We start from the raw sequence: 20,393 nt of genomic DNA on the forward strand, positions 1-20,393 counted from the left end.
TACCAGGCACACCAAAACGGCACAGATGGCAAAAAGGATCAAGATGAATTGATGGTCTAGGTTCTTCAACATATTTCTTATTTTTGAAGATGGTGTCCCAGCAGGATCTGGTCACTGAAATCACTGACTAATTAGATAGAGAGGATTATAGAAAGCCTTATGCAACAAACACCACTTTAGAATAATGTTTCCTGAGAGAAGAAAAAGAGCTTGTAAGGGAGAATGAAGTGTGGATGGACTTAGAACAAGGCTATTGAGACTCTGCATGTTCTTAAAGCTGGAGGAAGTTTCAGACAGAAGAAAAGGAAGAGGATGGAAGGCCATAGCTAGGTTTAAGTTTTTGGTATACTTGAAGTCCAAAACTACCAAATACACTTTACGTCAAAAAGCTACGCAAGCTGTGTACTGTTTATACTTACACGCAAACTTTATGTAAATCTGGAGGATTCCACCAGGTGGCAGAGATATCATCACGGTCAGAAAACAATGTTTGGCTTTGCTGTGTTGTGAATTGCAGGAAACATCCATTATTTTCCCAAGATACCTTGCCACAATATCTCTGAAAAGGATGGATGTTTAATGATTATATCTATCAATCCAGGGATGTGCCCATTCCAGCTAGCGTCGGGCATGAGGCAGAAACGATCCCTTGATGGGGCAACAGCACCGCAAGGTGAATGCAAATACACACACACACGAGTGAGTGTAATTTTAGCATCACAAAATCCCTAAACCTGCATGTCTTTGGAAGGAAACCTGAGCACACTGTGGAAACCCACCAGGAAAACATACAAACTTAAGGCAGGGAAAACCATGGACATGAGTCCCTACTGCGAGGCAGCAGCTCTACTGCCTCCGCCACCATGTTGCTTCCACATGTATAATTATTAACAGTATTAACTATTTAAATGAAGTTAATTATTTACATGTAAAATGTAATATACATGCTTTAACACATTTCATCACGAGAATGATATCAAGTATAAATCTAAGAATTAATAAATGTGCATAGAGCTAGAATATTATAAATTTTAATGTGTTCTCTGTGGAAATGACTGCCTTGCCGCTGTTTTCAGTGCAGGAGGAAGCCCCAGAAGCATGTAGCAATTAACAAGTGTGTCAGTTTTAAGATGACGTTTATGATGTTCTACTTTAATGGCAAAATAAACTACAAGATTAAAGTCAATTAAGGTCACAAAATAGACCTTTTTTAATTCACTGTGTCCCAATTTTTTTTCTCTGTGGCTCAAAAATACTTAAATACGTTTTAATGCTGTTGCAAAGGTGCCAAAAAAATAAGATGGTACAGAAGATGGTATGTGAGACCTTTAAAATGTATCGAGTGATTATGATAGGGAAGATGCAATACTTGCATTGCCTATGCAAGAAATAGATGAAGAAAAGCACCATTAACACATTTGTATGTCAGCATTTAAGTTTGATGATTTGCTTCACCACATCAAATATTAAAACATGTACATTGATCCTGTAGGAAATGCAAAGTAGCTTGCTGTCACATGTTGATAGTAAACAAAGACTCACGTTCCAACCTGAACACACTATGCCCCCTGATTTTTTGCTGGTACTGCAACTTGTCGCACATGTTGCGTTCATTTCTGAGGAGGTGCTCAGAGGATGCATCAAAGGAACACAGAGAATACGTTGCAGCCATGATACGTGCGTGTATGCGTTCTGAGCGTGAAGTATAAACTGAACCTTATAGGTCAGTAAGATAAAAGGGGGCTAAAGCATTCACGGACTTTAAAACAGTTAAATTTTAAACTCAATCCTGTAATGAACAGGAAGCCAGTGAAGAGAAACTTAGACTGGTGTTATGTGATTTCTGCTTTCGTGTGTTTATTAGAAGCCTGGCAGCAGCATTCTAGACTAGCTGAAGATGAGCAAGGGATGAGTGATCCAATGTATAATGAGTTGCAATAGTCAAGCCAAGGAGACACAAACGTACGAATTAATATTTGAAAATCATGTACAGAAAGAAAGGGCTTGACCTTAGCTAATACCCTGAGTTGATAGAAACAAGCTTTCACAATGGAGTTAATTTGTTTATCAAATTTGAGGGCATTATCAAAAATCACACCAAGATTTTCTGCGCAGGGTTTACAGTAGGTTGTCAAGATTAATTGCAGGAGAACAGTACGATCAGAAGTTCTAAAACACATAATTTCTATTTTTTTGTCTTTTAGACTAAGAAAACATAGTGATATCCATATTTTAATGCCTTCCAGACATTCCAATAAAGGTTTAAAAGAATTTGTATTGATCTGTTTCAGTGGAAAATATATCTGTGCATTATCTGTGTAGCAATGGAAAGAAAGAGGAACAAGAAATATATCACCAGTTCAGAAAGAACTATGCAGTTTTAAATGCTCCTTGTTAAACATTGGCTCTCTTGGAAGAAAAGCTGTTTTGGTAAATAATATTATATTAAGCACAAAATCTGATCTGTGTTTTCTCACTGAAACCTGGCTTTGTAAATCTGACACTGTTCCCCTAGCTGAGGCGTCACCAGATGGATACACAATTCTTCATAAATCTAGAGATTCTGGTCGAGGAGGAGGCCTTGGAATAATTCATTGTGACAAAATGCAAATCACTTCTAAAAATGAGGCAACTTCACATCCTTTGAGGAATTTATTTAAAATATTAAAATAGATTCAAGCAAATTGTAGTGCTAGTCCACAGACCACCACGGTCATATTCATTGTTCATGAATGAATTTGGCAACCTTTTATCTGATCTGGCAATAAATTATGATCACATAGTGTTGATGGGAGATTTTAATGTACAGATTGATGTGGAAACTGACACTTTTAGCAAATGTTTTAGTTATTTGTTAAATTCTGTAGGATTTTGTCAGATTGCTAAAGGTTCAACTCATGATCATAAGCACACATTTGATGTAATTATAACTTAGTGAGTTGAAATTCAGAATTTAAATACTACTCTATTAAGTTATTTATGACCACTGTTAATTACATTTCCTTTGGCTCTGTCCTTACCAATGCACTCACATATTAAAACAAGGACAGTACGACATCTTGAATGTAATTCTGCTTTAAAATGTATGGATACTTTGAGTACGTCAAGTGTAATTGTGAAAAACCATTTAGATCAATTATAATCAAATGTAACCATGGAAAACAATTTAGATCAGCTAACATCAAATTATAATATGACCTTGAGAGATGCTCTGGATGCAGTGGCTCCCCTTAAAACAAAAGTGATCAAAGCACATAGAAACTCTCCCTGATTTAATGAGAACACTTGAACTCTTAAATTAGACTGTCAAAATCTGAAGCATAAATGGAGAACAACAAAGCTGCAGGTCTTTCATACTGCATGGACAGAGAGTGTTAAAAATATAAAAAGCTCTCTTTAAAGCCCGTTCGGACTATTATTCTAAACTAATAGAAAATAACAATAATAATCCTCGTGTACTGTTCAGAACAGTGGCTAATTTAACAAATGGGAGTTCAGTTCTACAGTGCAAAACACCAACAGACAATAGCAGTTCAGATTTTATGAACTTCTTTAATGAGAAAATTAAAAACATAATATTCCAGATCTCAGCATCACAGTGCAAACCACATAATAGCATGGCAAACCTTGTCACACCTTGCATTCAACACTTTAGAAATTTTAACCCTGTAACAGAACAGGAAGTCTTAACTTTAATTTCTGAAATGAAACCTACCACATTTTCCCTAGGTCCAGTGCCAACAATACTAGTAATAAACCCAATTGATGTTCTTGCAGCACATATTCTTAGCATTATCAATATTTCATTATTGCATGGCACAGTACCAGATGCACTAAAAGTGTCAGTCATCAAACAGTTACTTAAAAAGTCAGACCTAGATTCACTTATATGTAATAATTATAGACCCAAACTAAATGTACCCTTCCTCTCTAAAATACCTGAAAAAGTAGTTGCCAATCAGTTTCAGTCACACCTTACGCATCACAATTTGAGAAATCCCAGTCTGGCTTCTGTACTGGTCATAGTACAGAAACAGTTCTAGTGTGTGTTGTAAATGACATTCTGATATCCTGATTATATTGTTAGACTTGAGCGCAGCGTTTGACACCATTAACCATTCTATTATACTACACAGGCTGGAAAATGACTTTGGGCTCACATGCAATATCCTTGCATGGTTTAGTTCTTATTTATCAAATCGATTCCAAAATGTACAGAAATGTGCTGACAGTATTCCATCATTATACACATAAGTGAGATATGGTGTCCCGTAAGGCTCAGTACTTGGACCTTTACTGTTTTCACTTTACATGCTTGCACTGGGGTCAATCATTAGAAAACATAATGTTAACTTTCACTAAATTGCAGACGACACCCAGTTATACCTTTCTTTAATACCAAATTAAATTTCACCAATGTTATCTTTAGTTGGATGTGTTAATGAATTAAAGGAATGGATGTAACAGAACTACAGAGATGTTATTATTGGAGGGAACGATGCTGATTGCAACAATATTTTGTCATCAATTAACTCAGTTGGAATCACCATTAGTATTACTGAATTAGCCCACAATCTAGGAGTTATCTTTGACTCTAGCATGTCATTAAAAGTGTACATTATAAAATTGTCCAAAACATGTTTCTTCCATCTTAAAAATGCCAGGAAATTAAGCTTTTTCTAAGTATGTGGGATACTGAGAAATTAATTCATGCATTTTTTCTAGTAGGATTGACAACTGCAATGTGGTGTTCACTGGATGTTCAAATTGTACTTTATACAAGTTCCAGTTAATCAAAAATGCAGCAGCAAGAATCATTATAGGAAAAAGAAAATACGAACACATAACTCCAGTTCTTAAATCCTTACATTGGCTCCCGGTTAAGTTTATGGCATACTTCAAAATCCTAATTTTAGCACATAAGGCATTTAAGACCCAAGGTCCAGCTTACTTATCTGAACTTATCAACTTATCATTACCTACAAACCAGAGTGCACATTAAGATCTTAAGATTCTGGTCTGTTTATGATTCCAAGGATTAATAAAATAACAGTGGGAGGTTGAGCTTTTAGTTACAGGGGCCTAAAGTGTGGAATAGTCTGCCTGCTACTATAAGAGATGCCCCTTCAGTCTCAGCTTTCAAATCCCATCTGAAGACTCGCTACTTCAGTTTAGCATACCCAGACTGAAGCTGCTGATTAACTGAAATACTGCATCTCTGTTGTTAGTCATTAGCACTACAACATAATTCATTTGTTACTAACCCTCACCTATTCTGTTTCTCTTCTCGGTACTCACATGTGCCACTGCTCTAATGCCAAGTTGTTTGCCTGCCTAAGGAAAAGTCATCTCTGACAGAAGAGCACTGGAATCATCAGGTGGAAGTGCCCTTACATCAGATTGGCTGGCCAAACACTGACTCAGTTGTGGAATGACCAGTAGTGTGGAGGCACCTTGATGGCTGTGGTCTCTATGACTCTGAACAAATTGGAATCTTATTATGTGATATAATCTACTCTTGCATTTTGCTCTGTTCTTGTACTATTACTATTGTACTATTGTATTGAGAATTACTTGTGTTCTGTTCCGTGTATATTATTGTATTTATCCTGTTTTTTGACACCCACTGCACGCCCAACCTACCTGGAAAGGGGTCTCTCTCTGAATTGCCTTTCCCAAGATTTCTTACATTTTTTTTCCCTCCAAGGGTGGTTTGGGAGTTTTCTCGTTTTCTTAGAGAGTCAAGGCTGGGGGCTGTCAAAAAAGGGCTTGTTAAAGCCATATGCAGCACTCCTTGTGTGATTTTTAAATTGCAATGTACTGTAAATATTGCGTTTTTTAAAAATGGATCCTAAGGGCAACATATACAGTGAAAAAAGAGTAGGCCCCTAATTGATCTTTGTGGGAACATACAAGTGATGAACAGAGAATGAGGAGAGATCACCCAGGCAGACTGAATAGCTTCTGCCTATGGGGTATGACCTGAACCATTTCAAAGCAGTGCCTTGTATACCCATATACTGCTCAAGAAAGGCAATAAGGATGTTGTGGTCAACTGTACTAAATGCTGCAGTAGACAGCAGTATCCCCAGAATCACTTATTAATAAGAAAACATTTAGTACCCCAGAATTTGCAGACTCTGTGCTGTGGTGTATTCTTAAACTAAAATGAAATACTTCAAAAATGCCATTTTCATTTAAAAAGGTGTGCAGCTATAGAAAGACAACCTTCCTCAGAATTTTAGAAAAAAAGGGAGATGGGTCTGAATATTGAAAAGTCTATAAAATCCAGATTTGTATTTTTAATTAAAGGCTGCACCACAGCATGTTTAAAAAAGGCTGGGACAACTATATGACAACTATTTATAATGTCCAAAATACTAGTCCCAACCACTTCAAAAACATGTTTAAGAAGATGAGCAGGAACAATATCTAGCAGACAAGTTGTGGGTTTAAGGTGACTAATTACTTCTGCCATAAAAGGGAGAGATACAATCTCAAACTAATGAGAAAACAGCTGTAAACACAGAAGGGACAGATGGGTCATCAAGAAAGGGTGTAAGAAGAGATCTAATGTTAGCAATTTTAGTTTTAATTAGTAATTAAATATCTATTTGGAGAAACTACTGACAGTTGTTTAACACCTGCTATTCCCTTAATCTCCTGTAACACTCTCATCTTTTGACTGCTTGCTGTGCATCTTTGTTTGAAATTACTAAACTTTAGATTTCCTCTACTTGCTTCCTTAGTTAACTGTTATCCTAATGCTGAACCTCTCTTATTACTCTATTACTTACAAGCGCAGTGCTACTGCCTACACCATCTGTACTTACATTAACTGTGTTCCTTCCATTTAATGTACAATTATACGCTGGCTCTCCTACTAGCCATTTAATGTACAATTATACACTGGCTCTCCTACTAGCCATGATGCTCCATGATAAAAGCACTATGTACTGCTTTAATAAGTAATTCTCACTAGGGAAAAATGCTTACTTAATACTGTTCACAGCTACGACACAGGTTATATATTTAGTATTCTGTCCGCTGTTTGCCCTGATATCCACCTCCACTTTTCAGCGTCTGTGGCCTTTACTACCGGACATTTAACTAATGCTAAACCTCACCTTACTTTCAAGCCTAGCCCTTTGTCTACACTGTACTTAAAATAAATGCTTCACAATTAATATATAAACCATTTATACCCTTGCTCTCAAGTATAAGCGCTATGTACTGATTAATGTAGTTATTATACTTTTTATGATTTAACAACTCCCCACTAAGGAGCCGTGCTTACTTTCCACTATTTGCTGCTACATCTCCAGTTATTTACTTGCTGTTCTGCTGGCTTCTACCACTACCTGCACTGTTCCCTGCCCATGCTGCACAGTGCTCCAAACACCTCACAACCTACAAAATTATAAACAAAAGTCCCTTTCCAGCAATTTAAACACAGTTTCTTTTGGTTATGTGCATGCAGGTCAAAAATGCAAAAAAGAACCTTCTAAACCAAAAAATGCCTGTTGCACAGTGCTCTGCTCCTGGCACTCCCTGGAAAGTTTAAAAAGTAAAGTCCCTTTTCAGCTGTACTCAAAAATTTGGATAAAGTAAGAGTTCAGTTTTTGATTTTTTAGTACTAGGGTGTTGTACCGTGTTAGCCATTGTGAATGTAGAGAAAAGCCAAGCAAAATGACACCTTTTATTGGCTAACTAAAAAGATTACAATATGCAAGTTTCGAGGCAAATCAGGCCCCTTCTTCAGGCAAGATGTAAATTTGCAAACCTTTCTAAAAACATTTTCACTTTGTCATCATTGGTTACTGAGTATAGAATGATGTGCAAAAATGGCAAACTTTCTCATTTAAAATTAAATCTACAATATAATAAAGTCTACAGGAAGGAAAGAGGTCTGAATGCTTTTTTAAGAGCTAATGTTATATTATAATTAAAGAAGTAGCGATGCTCAGTAGCAGTCAGCAAGCACTTCATCCACTTCACCAAGCAAGAAATATATCAGCGTGTCATATTTGACTCCAGGAATGAAAAACTACTGTTAGATCCTGTCTAGTTGCAAATACAGTGCATCCGGAAAGTATTCACAGCGCATCACTTTTTCCACATTTTGTTATGTTACAGCCTTATTCCAAAATGGATTAAATTCATTTTTTTCCTCAGAATTCTACACACAACACCCCATAATGACAACGTGAAAAAACTTTACTAGAGATTTTTGCAAATTTATTAAAAATAAAAACATTTAGAAAGCACGTTTACATAAGTATTCATAGCCTTTGCCATGAAGCTCAAAATTGAGCTCAGGTGCATCCTGTTTCCCCTGATCATCCTTGAGATGTTTCTGCAGCTTAATTGGAGTCCACCTGTGGTAAATTCAGTTCACTGGACATGATTTGGAAAGGCACACACCTGTCTATATAAGGTCCCACAGTTGACAGTTCATGTCAGAGCACAAACCAAGCATGAAGTCAAAGGAATTGTCTGTAGACCTCCGAGACAGGATTGTCTCGAGGCACAAATCTGGGGAAGGTTACAGAAAAATTTCTGGTGCTTTGAAGGTCCCAATGAGCACAGTGGCCTCCATCATCCATAAGTGGAAGAAGTTCGAAACCACGAGGATTCTTCCTAAAGCTGGTCGGCCATCTAAACTGAGCGATCAGGGGAGAAGGGCCTTAGTCAGGGAGGTGACCAAGAACCCGATGGTCACTCTGTCAGAGCTCCAGAGGTCCTCTGTGGAGAGAGGAGAACCTTCCAGAAGGACAACCATCTCTGCAGCAATCCACCAATCAGGCCTGTATGGTAGAGTGGCCAGACGGAAGCCACTCCTTAGTAAAAGGCACATGGCAGCCCGCCTGGTGTTTGCCAAAAGGCACCTGAAGGACTCTCAGACCATGAGAAAGAAAATTCTCTGGTCTGATGAGACAAAGATTAAACTCTTTGGTGTGAATGCCAGGCGTCACGTTTGGAGGAAACAGGCACTGCTCATCACCAGGCCAATACCATCCCTACAGTGAAGCATGGTGGTGGCAGCATCATGCTGTGGGGATGTTTTTCAGCGGCAGGGACTGAGAGACTAGTCAGGATAAAGGGAAAGATGACTGCAGCAATGTACAGAGACATCCTGGAAGAAAACCTGCTCCAGAGCGCTCTTGACCTCAGACTGAGGCGACAGTTCATTTTTCAGCAGGACAATGACCCTAAGCACACAGCCAAGGTATCAAAGGAGTGGCTTCAGGACAACTCTGTGAATGTCCTTGAGTGTCCCAGCCAGAGCCCAGACTTGAATCCGATTGAACATCTCTGGAGAGATCTTAAAATGGCTGTGCACCGACGCTTCCCATCCCACCTGATGGAGCTTGAGAGGTGCTGCGAAGAGGAATGGGCGAAACTGGCCAAGGATAGGTGTGCCAAGCTTGTGGCATCATATTTAAAAAGACTTGAGGCTGTAATTGCTGCCAAAGGTGCATCGACAAAGTATTGAGCAAAGGCTGTGAATACTTATGTACATGTGATTTCTCAGTTTTTTTATTTTTAATAAATTTGCAAAAACTTCAAGTAAACTTTTTTCACATTGTCATTATGGGGTGTTGTGTGTAGAATTCTGAGGGAAAAAATGAATTTAATTCATTTTGGAATAATGCTGTAACATAACCAAATGTGGAAAAAGTGATGCGCTGTGAATACTTTCCAGATGCACTGTATAATGACAAATCACTTTCCTTCACAAAAGTACAAAGGTTTATGGCTTGGTCATGGTTCAACTTATCAAAACAATATTCTGTTTTCTCATGATGTTATTTATAACCTTGACCTCATTTTAAACAAACACACTCTAGCACATATCTGTATTGTCGCACATGTTAGAATTCAAAATACCATAGAACCCAATCATGAAGCTTAAGGATTATCCATTTATTTTGTAAACTCTGTTAAATTTAAATTGTTATAAGTTTTGCGTCTTGTCACACACATGCACATAGGAGACAGCTAAAGGGCTCAAAAGAAGGTTAATTCACGGACACCAGAGGGTGGCAGAGTGCATTGATCCTTTCTCTTATCTCCCTGCAGACCAAATTCCATCTGGCTCCCATGATATCACTTCCGGTCTCACTCCATGAGATGACACTTCCAGCTGGCTGTTACAGACTCAAATCAAATATATGTTTTTATTCTATAATAGTGATAATAATAGCAGATCAATACTCAAAACGGTAAATGCAGGAAGGACCCAGGATCAAACCCGCAACCTTTTGGCTATGAGACAGCAGTTCTTACCCTTGCACCAGCCAAGCTGACATGTCTACATTGTACCATAACCCAATTTCTTTTTCTTCAGTTAAAAGACGCTGATGAGGAGGTGCAAAGGAATTTAATGTGGCCAAGCATTACGACTTTTTTAGTGTTAATCGGCTGTTATTCAGAGCTGAAATCTTTATACATGTAATCTCTGTGTAATTTCTCCTCCAAATATTTTATTTATCTTTCCATAACCCAAAGACATGAATTTTAGTCTAACTGGCAACTCTCCAAACTGTATCTGTATAAGTGACTCTAAGTATAAGCCTAGATTGACTCTGTGATGGACTGGTGCCTGATCTGAGATTGGTTCCTGATTTGCACCTGATGGCTGGGCTAAACTGTTTGGTTCAGCTCATGACTGTATTTAGATGGGTTCGATAACTAATGGATGGATATATATGAATCAAAATAATAACATATGTTTCTTTATTTTTTCCAAAAGTAGAAAACTAAACATGTTAATAAAAAACATTTTTTAGATTAGATAAAATATATCTCATTGTTATGTCTTTAGGCTTCCACATCAACTCTAAAACTAACAAGATGATTCAGAATACCTAGCATCTGAAGACAAACACTGTATATTCTGTGAATAAATCATAAATAACACACATATTTGTAAATATTTAATACAGGGAAGCAAGCCTTGTTCATCCAATTAGAAAGCTGCACAATGCTCTTTGAGTAATTCAGATATCACATAAATATATAGTGTCAAACACGTGTGCATGGGAGGCAGCTAAAGGGCTTGAGTAAGGGCAATTCCAAATCAGACCAGGATGTGACAGAGTGCACTGACTCTTTTTCTCCCTTTCCTGCAGACCATTCACGAGAGATCCCACCTGGTCCTCTTGACGTCACTTCCGGGACCGAGCCTATGGAAGAAGACCTTGCCGGCTCCGGCCTCTGTGATGTCACATCCGGGCTCGAGCTTATAGTTGAAGACCTTCATGAGCTCGACCCCTTTGACCTCACTTCCTGTCTTCCCCTTTAAAAGCCTCCACCTTTTCCCTATTCCCTCAGTTCTGTTTTGGACTCAGTTTTGTGCACATCAGTGCTGTATTCATTTTTCGACTTTGAAGCCAGGATACCAATTATTGGTATCCAAAAAAACAAAAAAGTTTTGATGATTTGTTCACCTTTGGAATATGGTACAACAGGAGATTAATACCAACCAAAATTGCTTGAATTCCATGGCCTTCTTGAGTATTGTTTCTGAGCATGTTTGTCACTTCATAGCATAATATAACCATCTTCTAATGGCTACTTCCAGCATGATAATGCACCATTTCACAAAGCAAAACTCATTTTAAACCTGTCAACTCACCTGATCTGAATCCAAAAGAACACCTTTTAGATGTGGTGGAACAGGACATTCACAGCTGACAAATATGCAGAAATTACATGATCCAGTCATGTCAACATGGACCAAAATCTCAAAGGAATGTTTTCTACATCTTCTGGCATCCAAGCTAAAAAGAATTAATGTTGTTTTGAGGGCAAAAGGAGGACATACCTAGTTTTAGTGTGGTGTTCCTAATAATTTGCCCAGTGAGTGTATATTAAGCAATAATTGCCCAGTGTACCACAACTACAGAGCATCACCAAAACGGGTTGTACACATTTATCAATTGGCTCAATCAAGGTAACAGTCTTATTATTGACTATTCTAAACAAATGATTAAACTGATACTGAATTACTGTGTAATTAAATAATAAATTAATAGCTAAAAAATATAAATGGCTAAAATCAAGATTAACTGACATCACATTCTCCCTGTTCTGCTATTTGATTTTGTGATGGACTGTATAGTACAATGCATCTAATCCTGAATCCAGACTGAGAAGCATGGCAGGACATGCCACAAACTCAAATTACTAAAATTTAGAATATTTGATAAGAAAAGATATTGCCTTTGGTATGTAATGCAGAAGAATCTATGTGGCTGGAGGAAAGTGAGCATGCTAGAGGAACGTCTGGAGTACCAAATGAAAGACAGCAGGCTGAAGAAGAATGAGCATGATCATTTTTCTTGAATTTAAATGAGGCAAGCCCAAGAGTGCCATAACTTATGCTGTGTGTTTTTGTAATTTTTGAAGGAGGTAGGAGGTTCTCATGGCCCAGACCACAGTGGTGTTTGTTTAGGTGTGTTAGTGCCGAAGACTTACCTATTTTAAGTTAAAACAAAAAATACACACATGCAATAGAGCTGAACTTTAAATACTTTTATGTTTTTGTTTCTCTCATCTCATCTCTCATCTGCTTCTGTAAATGTGACAGAGAGAATAAAAGACTCATAATGCTGACATACTAACATAGAGTGGTATCCCCGTCTGTCTCAACTTTGCTGTTTGTTATTGTGGACTATGGCCGGCAGCTTATCCCGGCCAATACCCCCAGGCCGCCAGGTGGAGCACTCCCTGCAGCGTGGAGATGCCCCGGGTTCCAGCAGGGCATCATGGACCTTGGAGTTTCCCTTCACAGCCCTGCTGGATACCATGGGGACCGCCAGGGGATGCTGCAGGGAGGCCCAGGGACTTCTATTTGCCTTATAACCCAGAAGTACTTCCCAGTTGAGATGACAGAAGCAATGACATACTTCCGGGTGGAAGAAAAGGAGTTTTCACCTGACCCGGAAGTGTTAAGAGTCACATGGACTGAGGGACAGAAACACTTCCGGGTCAAGAAGTATAAAGGGACTATGGGTAACCCCAGCAGCCCGAGCCGGAGTTGGGAGGGAGTGCGACAGAGCTGCTGGGAGGAGTGGAGGATTGATTGTTTATTGAATATTGTTATTGTTTATTGGAGTAGTGTGGAGTAGTGGTGCTTTGTGCACAGTATTATTATAATAAATTCAAAATATTGAACTTGTATCAGGTGTCTGATGTGTTGTCTGAGGATTCAAGGGGACGAGAGCGCCCTTATTTGCCACAGTGGCGTAGTCGGCAGGATTCTCTGGCCATCGGTTTGGCAGAGGACATGAGTAAAGAAATAATTCTGTGTACAGAACCCAAAGACATTGTCACGACATACGGGGAAACCGTTGAAATCCACACTGACGCAAGCCCAACAGACAGCGCTGCAACACCGGAAAGCCTCACTAAACATCGGTCCGAGATGGGAAAGAAATCCAGGAAAAAGAATGGGGGTGCCCAAAGGAGCAGACTACCAATGACGGTGCACGTCTATGGACATACCTAGTGGGAAGCGAAGAAGACAGGGCAATGATCGACGCCAAGAGGAACCGAGCGTTACGGCAGCGGGATGGCTGTCGGACATCGGACACAAATGACAACCTCTTTGTACACCGGGAACACCATCGGAGTCCGGAGGTATGTGCCACAAAAACGTCCGATTTGCCGGGACCTTATTTTAGTTGTTTTGCAGGAGCCTGTCTTCTTGCATCTGATGGGGAGTCGAAAACATACTTCCCACCTGAGCAAGATGGCCGTGATGATGAAGGGTCTGGCCGATTTAGGAGTCTGAACTGTGGGATGCTATTTGACATGAATAGTCATGTGGACTATCCCGGGGCAGGCTGGGGAAACCAAAAGAACTACAAACGGTCACCTGACCAGGATGGGGTCCTTTCATTCGCCGAAAGAGGACACGTGATCGCTCCCACAGGATTGTGGGAAGGAGAAGGTCAGCGTCGGTCCATAGGTGAGGTCGTTGTTTCCCCGACGAAACCGAGCTCCTTGAAGGGGAAAGGGGAGGCAAGCGAAGCAACGCTAGCCACGAATGACGGTAAAGAGGAACAGGATATGACTGAACGGTCCGCCGCTAAATTTGAAAAGGTGGATTGCAGTCAGCCGGTGGCGGCGACCCGTACCTCTACGGTGCAAAACTCCAATTCCCAGGAGCCTGTTCGAGTCCCAACAGAGCACGTGCCAGGACCGGGCATGCTCATTGGCTCCCAGCCGGAAGGTAAGACTAGTGATTGCTTTAGCCTGCCTCTGACTGAGTTAAAAAACATTATGGATGTACGGGAGCTGGAGAAATTGCTCGAGCTCGTAAATAGCTTTTTACAGACTCTGGAAAGGATCAAGAAGGACATCGGAGAACTGGGAGCAACGACCGAAGTGCCCTTGAGAAAGGTAGAAGAATACCTACGGCGGTTTGGTCGGGAGTCTCTATTAGTTGATTTGGCGGTACAGGTGAGTATTACCGGTACCGTGCATAATACAGGGACGCAGAGCGATTCGGGCCCGTGATTAATAAGTAGCGGTTGCCAAGTAGCTGCGGGCCCTACAAAGGAGTGTTGTGTAATGACCGAGCCTTCCGTTGGAAGGATCGATTGGACCGGAGCAGCTGAATAGTGCTGTCTCCCGGAACGATGAGATCCTAAAGACAGCGGGGCCGGTTATTTACAGTTCGAAGAGGGTGCAGACAGTAAAAGGGCTCTCTCTTTCCCATAGAGAGATCCAAACTGTGGACAAATCCCAGATTAAACAGGGGATCCTAAAAGAGAAACGAGGGTCTCCTGACAAAGTTGAAAAGGGTGCGGAGAGTACAAGGGCGGCTATGGAACCCTCCTCAGCGAGAAAAGGGGCGGAACCCGAGTTTCCGGACTGTTTCCAGTTCCGCAGAAGGAAAATAGCAGGAGAACAAAGGCTGCCGGCTGGGCCATATTTGCTGAAACTGTCCTTGGAGAACGGGGGATACAGTGTCTCACTATATGATGTTCCCCCTAGGTTCTCCAGGGATTACTTTAAACGGAATGATCAAGGTCCAACCGGAATTCCCTCCTGGAGGAAGACATCCCTCGCGGGGCTGGATGCTTTGAACCATAGTTCTTCGCTGAGGGGAGAATATTGTGGACTATGGCTGGCAGCTTATCCCGGCCAATACCCCCAAGCTGCCAGGTGGAGCCCTCCCTGCAGCGTGGAGATGCCCCGGGTTCCAGCAGGGCATCATGGACCATGGAGTTTCCCTTCACAGCCCTGCTGGATACCATGGGGACCGCCAGGGGACGCTGCAGGGAGGCCCAAGGACTTCTATTTGCCTTATAACCCAGAAGTACTTTCCAGTCGAGGGGAGAGAAGCAATGACGTACTTCTGGGCTGAAGAAAAGGAGTTTTCACCTGACCCGGAAGTGTTAAGAGTCACATGGACTGAGGGACAGAAACACTTCTGGGTCAAGAAGTATAAAGGGACCATGGGTAACCCCAGCAGCCAGAGCCAGAGTTGGGAGGAAGTGCGACAGAGCTGCTGGGAGGAGTGGAGGATTGATTGTTATTGTTTATTGGAGTAGTGGTGCTATGTGCACAGTATTATTATAATAAATTCAAAATATTGGACTTGTATCAGGTGTCTGATGTGTCGTCTGAGGGTTCAAGGGGACGAGAGCGCCCTTATTTGCCACAGTTATATATAAAACTTGCTGTAAGATTAGAAGAATTAAATTTGATATTTTAACAGACTAGTTCACTATAGAAATAAGCACAGCTGTTTTGCAAAAGTTCAGGTATTAACTGAACATAAGAAAGGTGCAAGTACTTGTATAATCTAGTATTCTAGAAAATAAAGACATCAAAGTCTAACATTTCCACCAACAGCCAGATAAACAGTATTGAGAAAAAAGAACAGAAAAGCAAAATCTGGTAACTGTCTGATGGTAACAATATCAAAATCGGAGTGAGGAAGAAAATGAGAGTTAACTGCATGATTTTCCATCTTTGGTAACACAACAAATTTATGTGCAACAGAGATCTTGAGTCGACAACAGTATGCCATCTATGAGGAAGTTAAGTTTGTCTCCTCACACAGAGTAGACACACTTTGACAAATGACACTCAAACACCTTCTGCGCAGAATTTATAGTAGGCCAAAAGATATTGAAAGCACAAAGTACTGGAAACACTCCTCCCAAAACACATAATTTACCTATGAGAGAGACTATCTACTGCATAAAAATGGCAAATATTCTAGAAAACTTGATCTACAGGGAATTGCATAAACATTTCAACTAGAATATAAAAAGGGAATCTAGAAGAAAAATGCATAGAAAAGACCAAATTATTACATGGCAATTTTTGAACATAATATGTAGTACATCTTGCCTGAAGAAGGGGCCTGAGTTGCCTCGAAAGCTTGCATATTGTAATCTTTCTAGTTAGCCAATAAAAGGTGTCATTTTGCTTGGCTTTTCTCTATGAACATAATATGATAATTTTTATGCAAAAGAACTTACAAAAAATAAACTAGAAATAACGGCATTAGTCTGGAATCATGATATTATTGAAAATACAGAATGAAGTCTAATGGAACCCAGGGAAAGAAAATATACTGTAATTTAGTTTAAGAAGTGGGAAAGAATGATGTATACATATCAATAATAATAATTTAGACAAAAAAAAAAGAACTAAAGACACTACTATCAATGGAAAAAATTAGTAAAGATGATATTTACAGACTGGAGTTTATAACAGGCCTTAGAAATTTTGTAACAAACAAAAACATAATGCACAAGTCAATTAAGATATACATGAAGCACATAAGACATGGTTATCTTAAGTGATTTCAACATTTTACACATTGACCAAAAAGAACCAGTGAAAAGGGAAAACTGGAAAAATGCCTGCTTCATCTCTGTAATACTCTCAACTTCAACATAGGGTAGTGCCTGTATAGACCATGCCTTTTCTAACAACAAAAGCAAAGTATGAGAAAAAGATGTGATTTATTTTTTAAGGAAAAGCAATCAAAGCAAGATTAAATTTGAAACAGTACTTGAAAATACATCAATGCACATAAAAACAAAGACATATAATTTGTAAACATTAGAGTTTTCAAAACAAAAAAACAGCAAGAAAACACAGAAAAAAATACAAAAACCAGTATGAATACAGGAAATTACAACTAAAAACTAAAAGTATCTGAAAGATTAAGAAAAAAAACATGCAATTAAAATTTAGACAAAGTACCAAAAAAATTACTGCTCCTGCAAGCTGTATCCTTCAAGAAATCAATTTTTTTGATCACAGTCACTGGCACCAGAGCCTGTACAAGTAAAATTGATCACAAGGCAGTAAGTAAACCTGGATATAGGGAAGGGAATGCTCACACTTAAACTTAACTAGCCAATTTAGAACCAGCATTTAACCTAACATTTATCATTTTGCATGGTGTGAGGCAGCAGCGTTAACTGCCACACCATGATACAGCCCAGCAAAACGCAGAAAAAGGTACATTTCAAAGCCCGAAAAGTTAACAAGAGGAAAAATCACTGAAAATAAACAGGAAACAGCCAAGAAAATATTTACAAAGCAACAAAAAATGGAATGGCTCATGAAGACATAAAACAAGAAGTCTGATATATTTCAGCCACTAGTTACAACGGATCCCTGGATCGGTGCAAAAAACAATGAAAGGTGTTAATTATTAAACAACAAGTAAACAAATTCCAGCTATTAATTCTGATAAAACAAAACAACTGTTATCTGAGGAAACACAAGAAGTGGGATAAAATGTGTCAAAGAACATATAGATCCCAAGGTCTTACATCTATGCCATCTAAGATTAAAACTAAGAAATAAACTAAAAAACTGCTTGTATGCAAATAGGGTATTACAAATCAAATTCAGTACAGATTATGAGTGGATGATTCTGATTAAGGCAACTGGCAAAGCCTGTTTAAATTGACAACTTAGTGAGAAGATGTAGGCAGAGCAAATGTAACTATTTCGATATAGTTGCAAAAAGCATTTGATAGGTTTTTGTAACAAAGCCACTGGTGTCCACAGTCAGTTAGAAATTGGATTTCAAAACAATTAAAGGGCAAATGAGCAAGCGAGCAGAAAAGAGTAAATGTATCAAATGGTGAGGAAAGTTGAGCTTTATTTTATGTAAAGTAGCATGGATTACAACATAGTAAGAAAATGTATAAATTTGCAGTGGACACTGTGGTGGATTGCCGGCATTTTACTCCGGCCCTCGCCGCCAGGAGGAGCTCTCCCGACAGCATGATCGTGCCCCGAGTTCCAGCAGGGCCTCATGGACTATGTAGTTTTTATACACAGCCCTGCTGGATACCTTGGGGGCCACCGGGAGTCGCTGTAGGGGGGCTTGTGGACTCTTATGCGCCCTATAACCCGGGAGTACGTCACGGTCACATGACAGGAAGACACGACGTGGTCCCGGGTTGAAGAAAAGGACTGTTTACCCTGACCCGGAAGGGAAAAGGAACTATGGACTGATTGGGCAGGAACACCTCCGGGTCAGGGTGTATAAAAGGATTGTGGGAAAGCCCAGACATGGAGCTGAGCTGGGAGGTAGGGTGGCAAGTGTCTGGGCGAGGAGGAGAGAGAATTGTGTTTATTTTTGAGAGTTTGTTGTTTATGAGTGTGGAGTGGAGGGTGCTTTGTGCACGGGAGTACAAAATAAAGAAGTATTGTACTTTTATCCAGTGTCTGGAGTGGTACCTAAGGGTTCAAGAGGTGGCTCCACGCCTCAACTGCGACAACACCAAAACTGGAAAAATACTGAACCATTCTTAGGACTTGAACAGTTCTTCAAAAACATACAAATATACTCTTACATGTTAATGTAAGGTATTTACATTAGTAGAACTATCCCTATATGAAAATTGCATGTTAATGATTAAAATGTGAATGGAACTGTACAGCACTGTACAGTAAAATTAACAACGTTAACAAAAAAATTTAAAACAGACCAGACAAATCTACTTGCCTCATAGCAAAGCTTCACAGAAAGTGTCTGAAGTTTTTAAATGAAGAGACAATGCCAACAATGATAATTTTGCTTTTTGCTCCCCCTTTTCTTGCAACTGAACCACAGTACAATATACAGGACAAAAGATATCTTGGCCAAAGATATGGTTTCATGTAGACTGATGATCAAGCCAACTTGAACTGCTTTATGACTAGTCAAATTGGTCATTAACTGCAGCAATTCACCAAAGTACACCAGTAAAGCAGAGAGTTTTAAAAAAATTTCAATAATAGGTGTTGCTAACAGTAAAGATGATATTAATTTAATAAATATCAATGCAATCATTTTCATTAATTTCTGAGTAACAGTAAAGTATCAGATTCTACAGTTGTTTCATGGTGTTTTGTGATTTACATCACTTATTTTCTTAGTTTTTCCATTTGTATTGTTTGGCAAGCAATCTGACATTGTTGCAGGGATCCAAGATAGCAACAATGTCAAGATGTTAAGAGGGTTTGGTCTCATATTGATGTCTTTTAGGCAAGGTCAAACAAATTGATATTTGATATCATGTCAGTCACATTACAGCAATATAACAGTCGGCTTGGAACAAGTCTCTTCATATCCTTTTTTTCATTCCTTGTGGCAATTTTCAGTTTATTACAGTTTACTTTTTATCTTTGAACATATTTATTTTGTCCTTTTTTCTAGGGGGTTAGTTAATGGAGAAAGGGGCTAATGCTGACCGTGAGAGCCAACTTGGCTGGATAAGCTCCTCTAAGCTCATGAAACAATTACAAATTGATTATGTTTTCAGAATAATGAAAGGGCTTGTAAGTGCTTTGCAAAATCATGTGTATTAATTGTCTGTCTCACTGTTGCTGCTCAGATTTTTGGCAAATCAAAAGCATATTTTATATAAATTAATAATTTTTATTTAACATACTTGTTGGTCGTAACAGCATGAAGCTAAGAAGAAGGTGTGTTCCATGTCAGGAGGATAAATATTAGTAGGACAAGAAGCTCAGTACTGGTTTAAACAAAATATAAAAATATAAAAAGCAATAATATGTTGTACCTTTCCTAATCTCTCACACAGTTGGCCACACAGATCATACTCCTTTGCATTTTTCAGGCATTTCATTGACAACTTTGGGGCATTACACTCAAGGTATATTTTGGAAAGCTGCAGGTATTCCAGTTGCAACTCCCTGCAAAAAGGAAAAAAAATCATCCCAACAAGTAGCATAGCATGGCATTTTATTCTCAACTGGAGCTGACTCCAGACTTCCCTAACTTTTACAAAATAAAGTGTTTTGCGCTGTATATGCCAACGGACATATGTTTGTGACACAATTAACAAGACACTAAACCTTGAGAGTGGAAACTGTAAGAGCCATTTGTT

General features: G+C 39.3%; 1 protein-coding gene across 2 annotated transcripts in view; it reads right to left on the reverse strand.

Moving 5' to 3' along the window:
* LOC114663651 (TPR and ankyrin repeat-containing protein 1-like) overlaps positions 1 to 20,393 on the reverse strand; it is a 147,714-nt gene that overhangs the window by 20,454 nt on the left and 106,867 nt on the right. For both annotated transcript variants that reach the window (XM_028817542.2, XM_051936047.1), the window contains exon 20: positions 20,067 to 20,199. In XM_028817542.2, the coding sequence (XP_028673375.2) occupies positions 20,067 to 20,199 (133 nt within the window). The remainder of the gene's footprint in view (positions 1 to 20,066; positions 20,200 to 20,393) is intronic.

This window comes from Erpetoichthys calabaricus, chromosome 13 (genome assembly GCF_900747795.2).
Source record: "Erpetoichthys calabaricus chromosome 13, fErpCal1.3, whole genome shotgun sequence".
NCBI classification, from domain to species: Eukaryota; Metazoa; Chordata; class Cladistia; order Polypteriformes; family Polypteridae; genus Erpetoichthys; species Erpetoichthys calabaricus.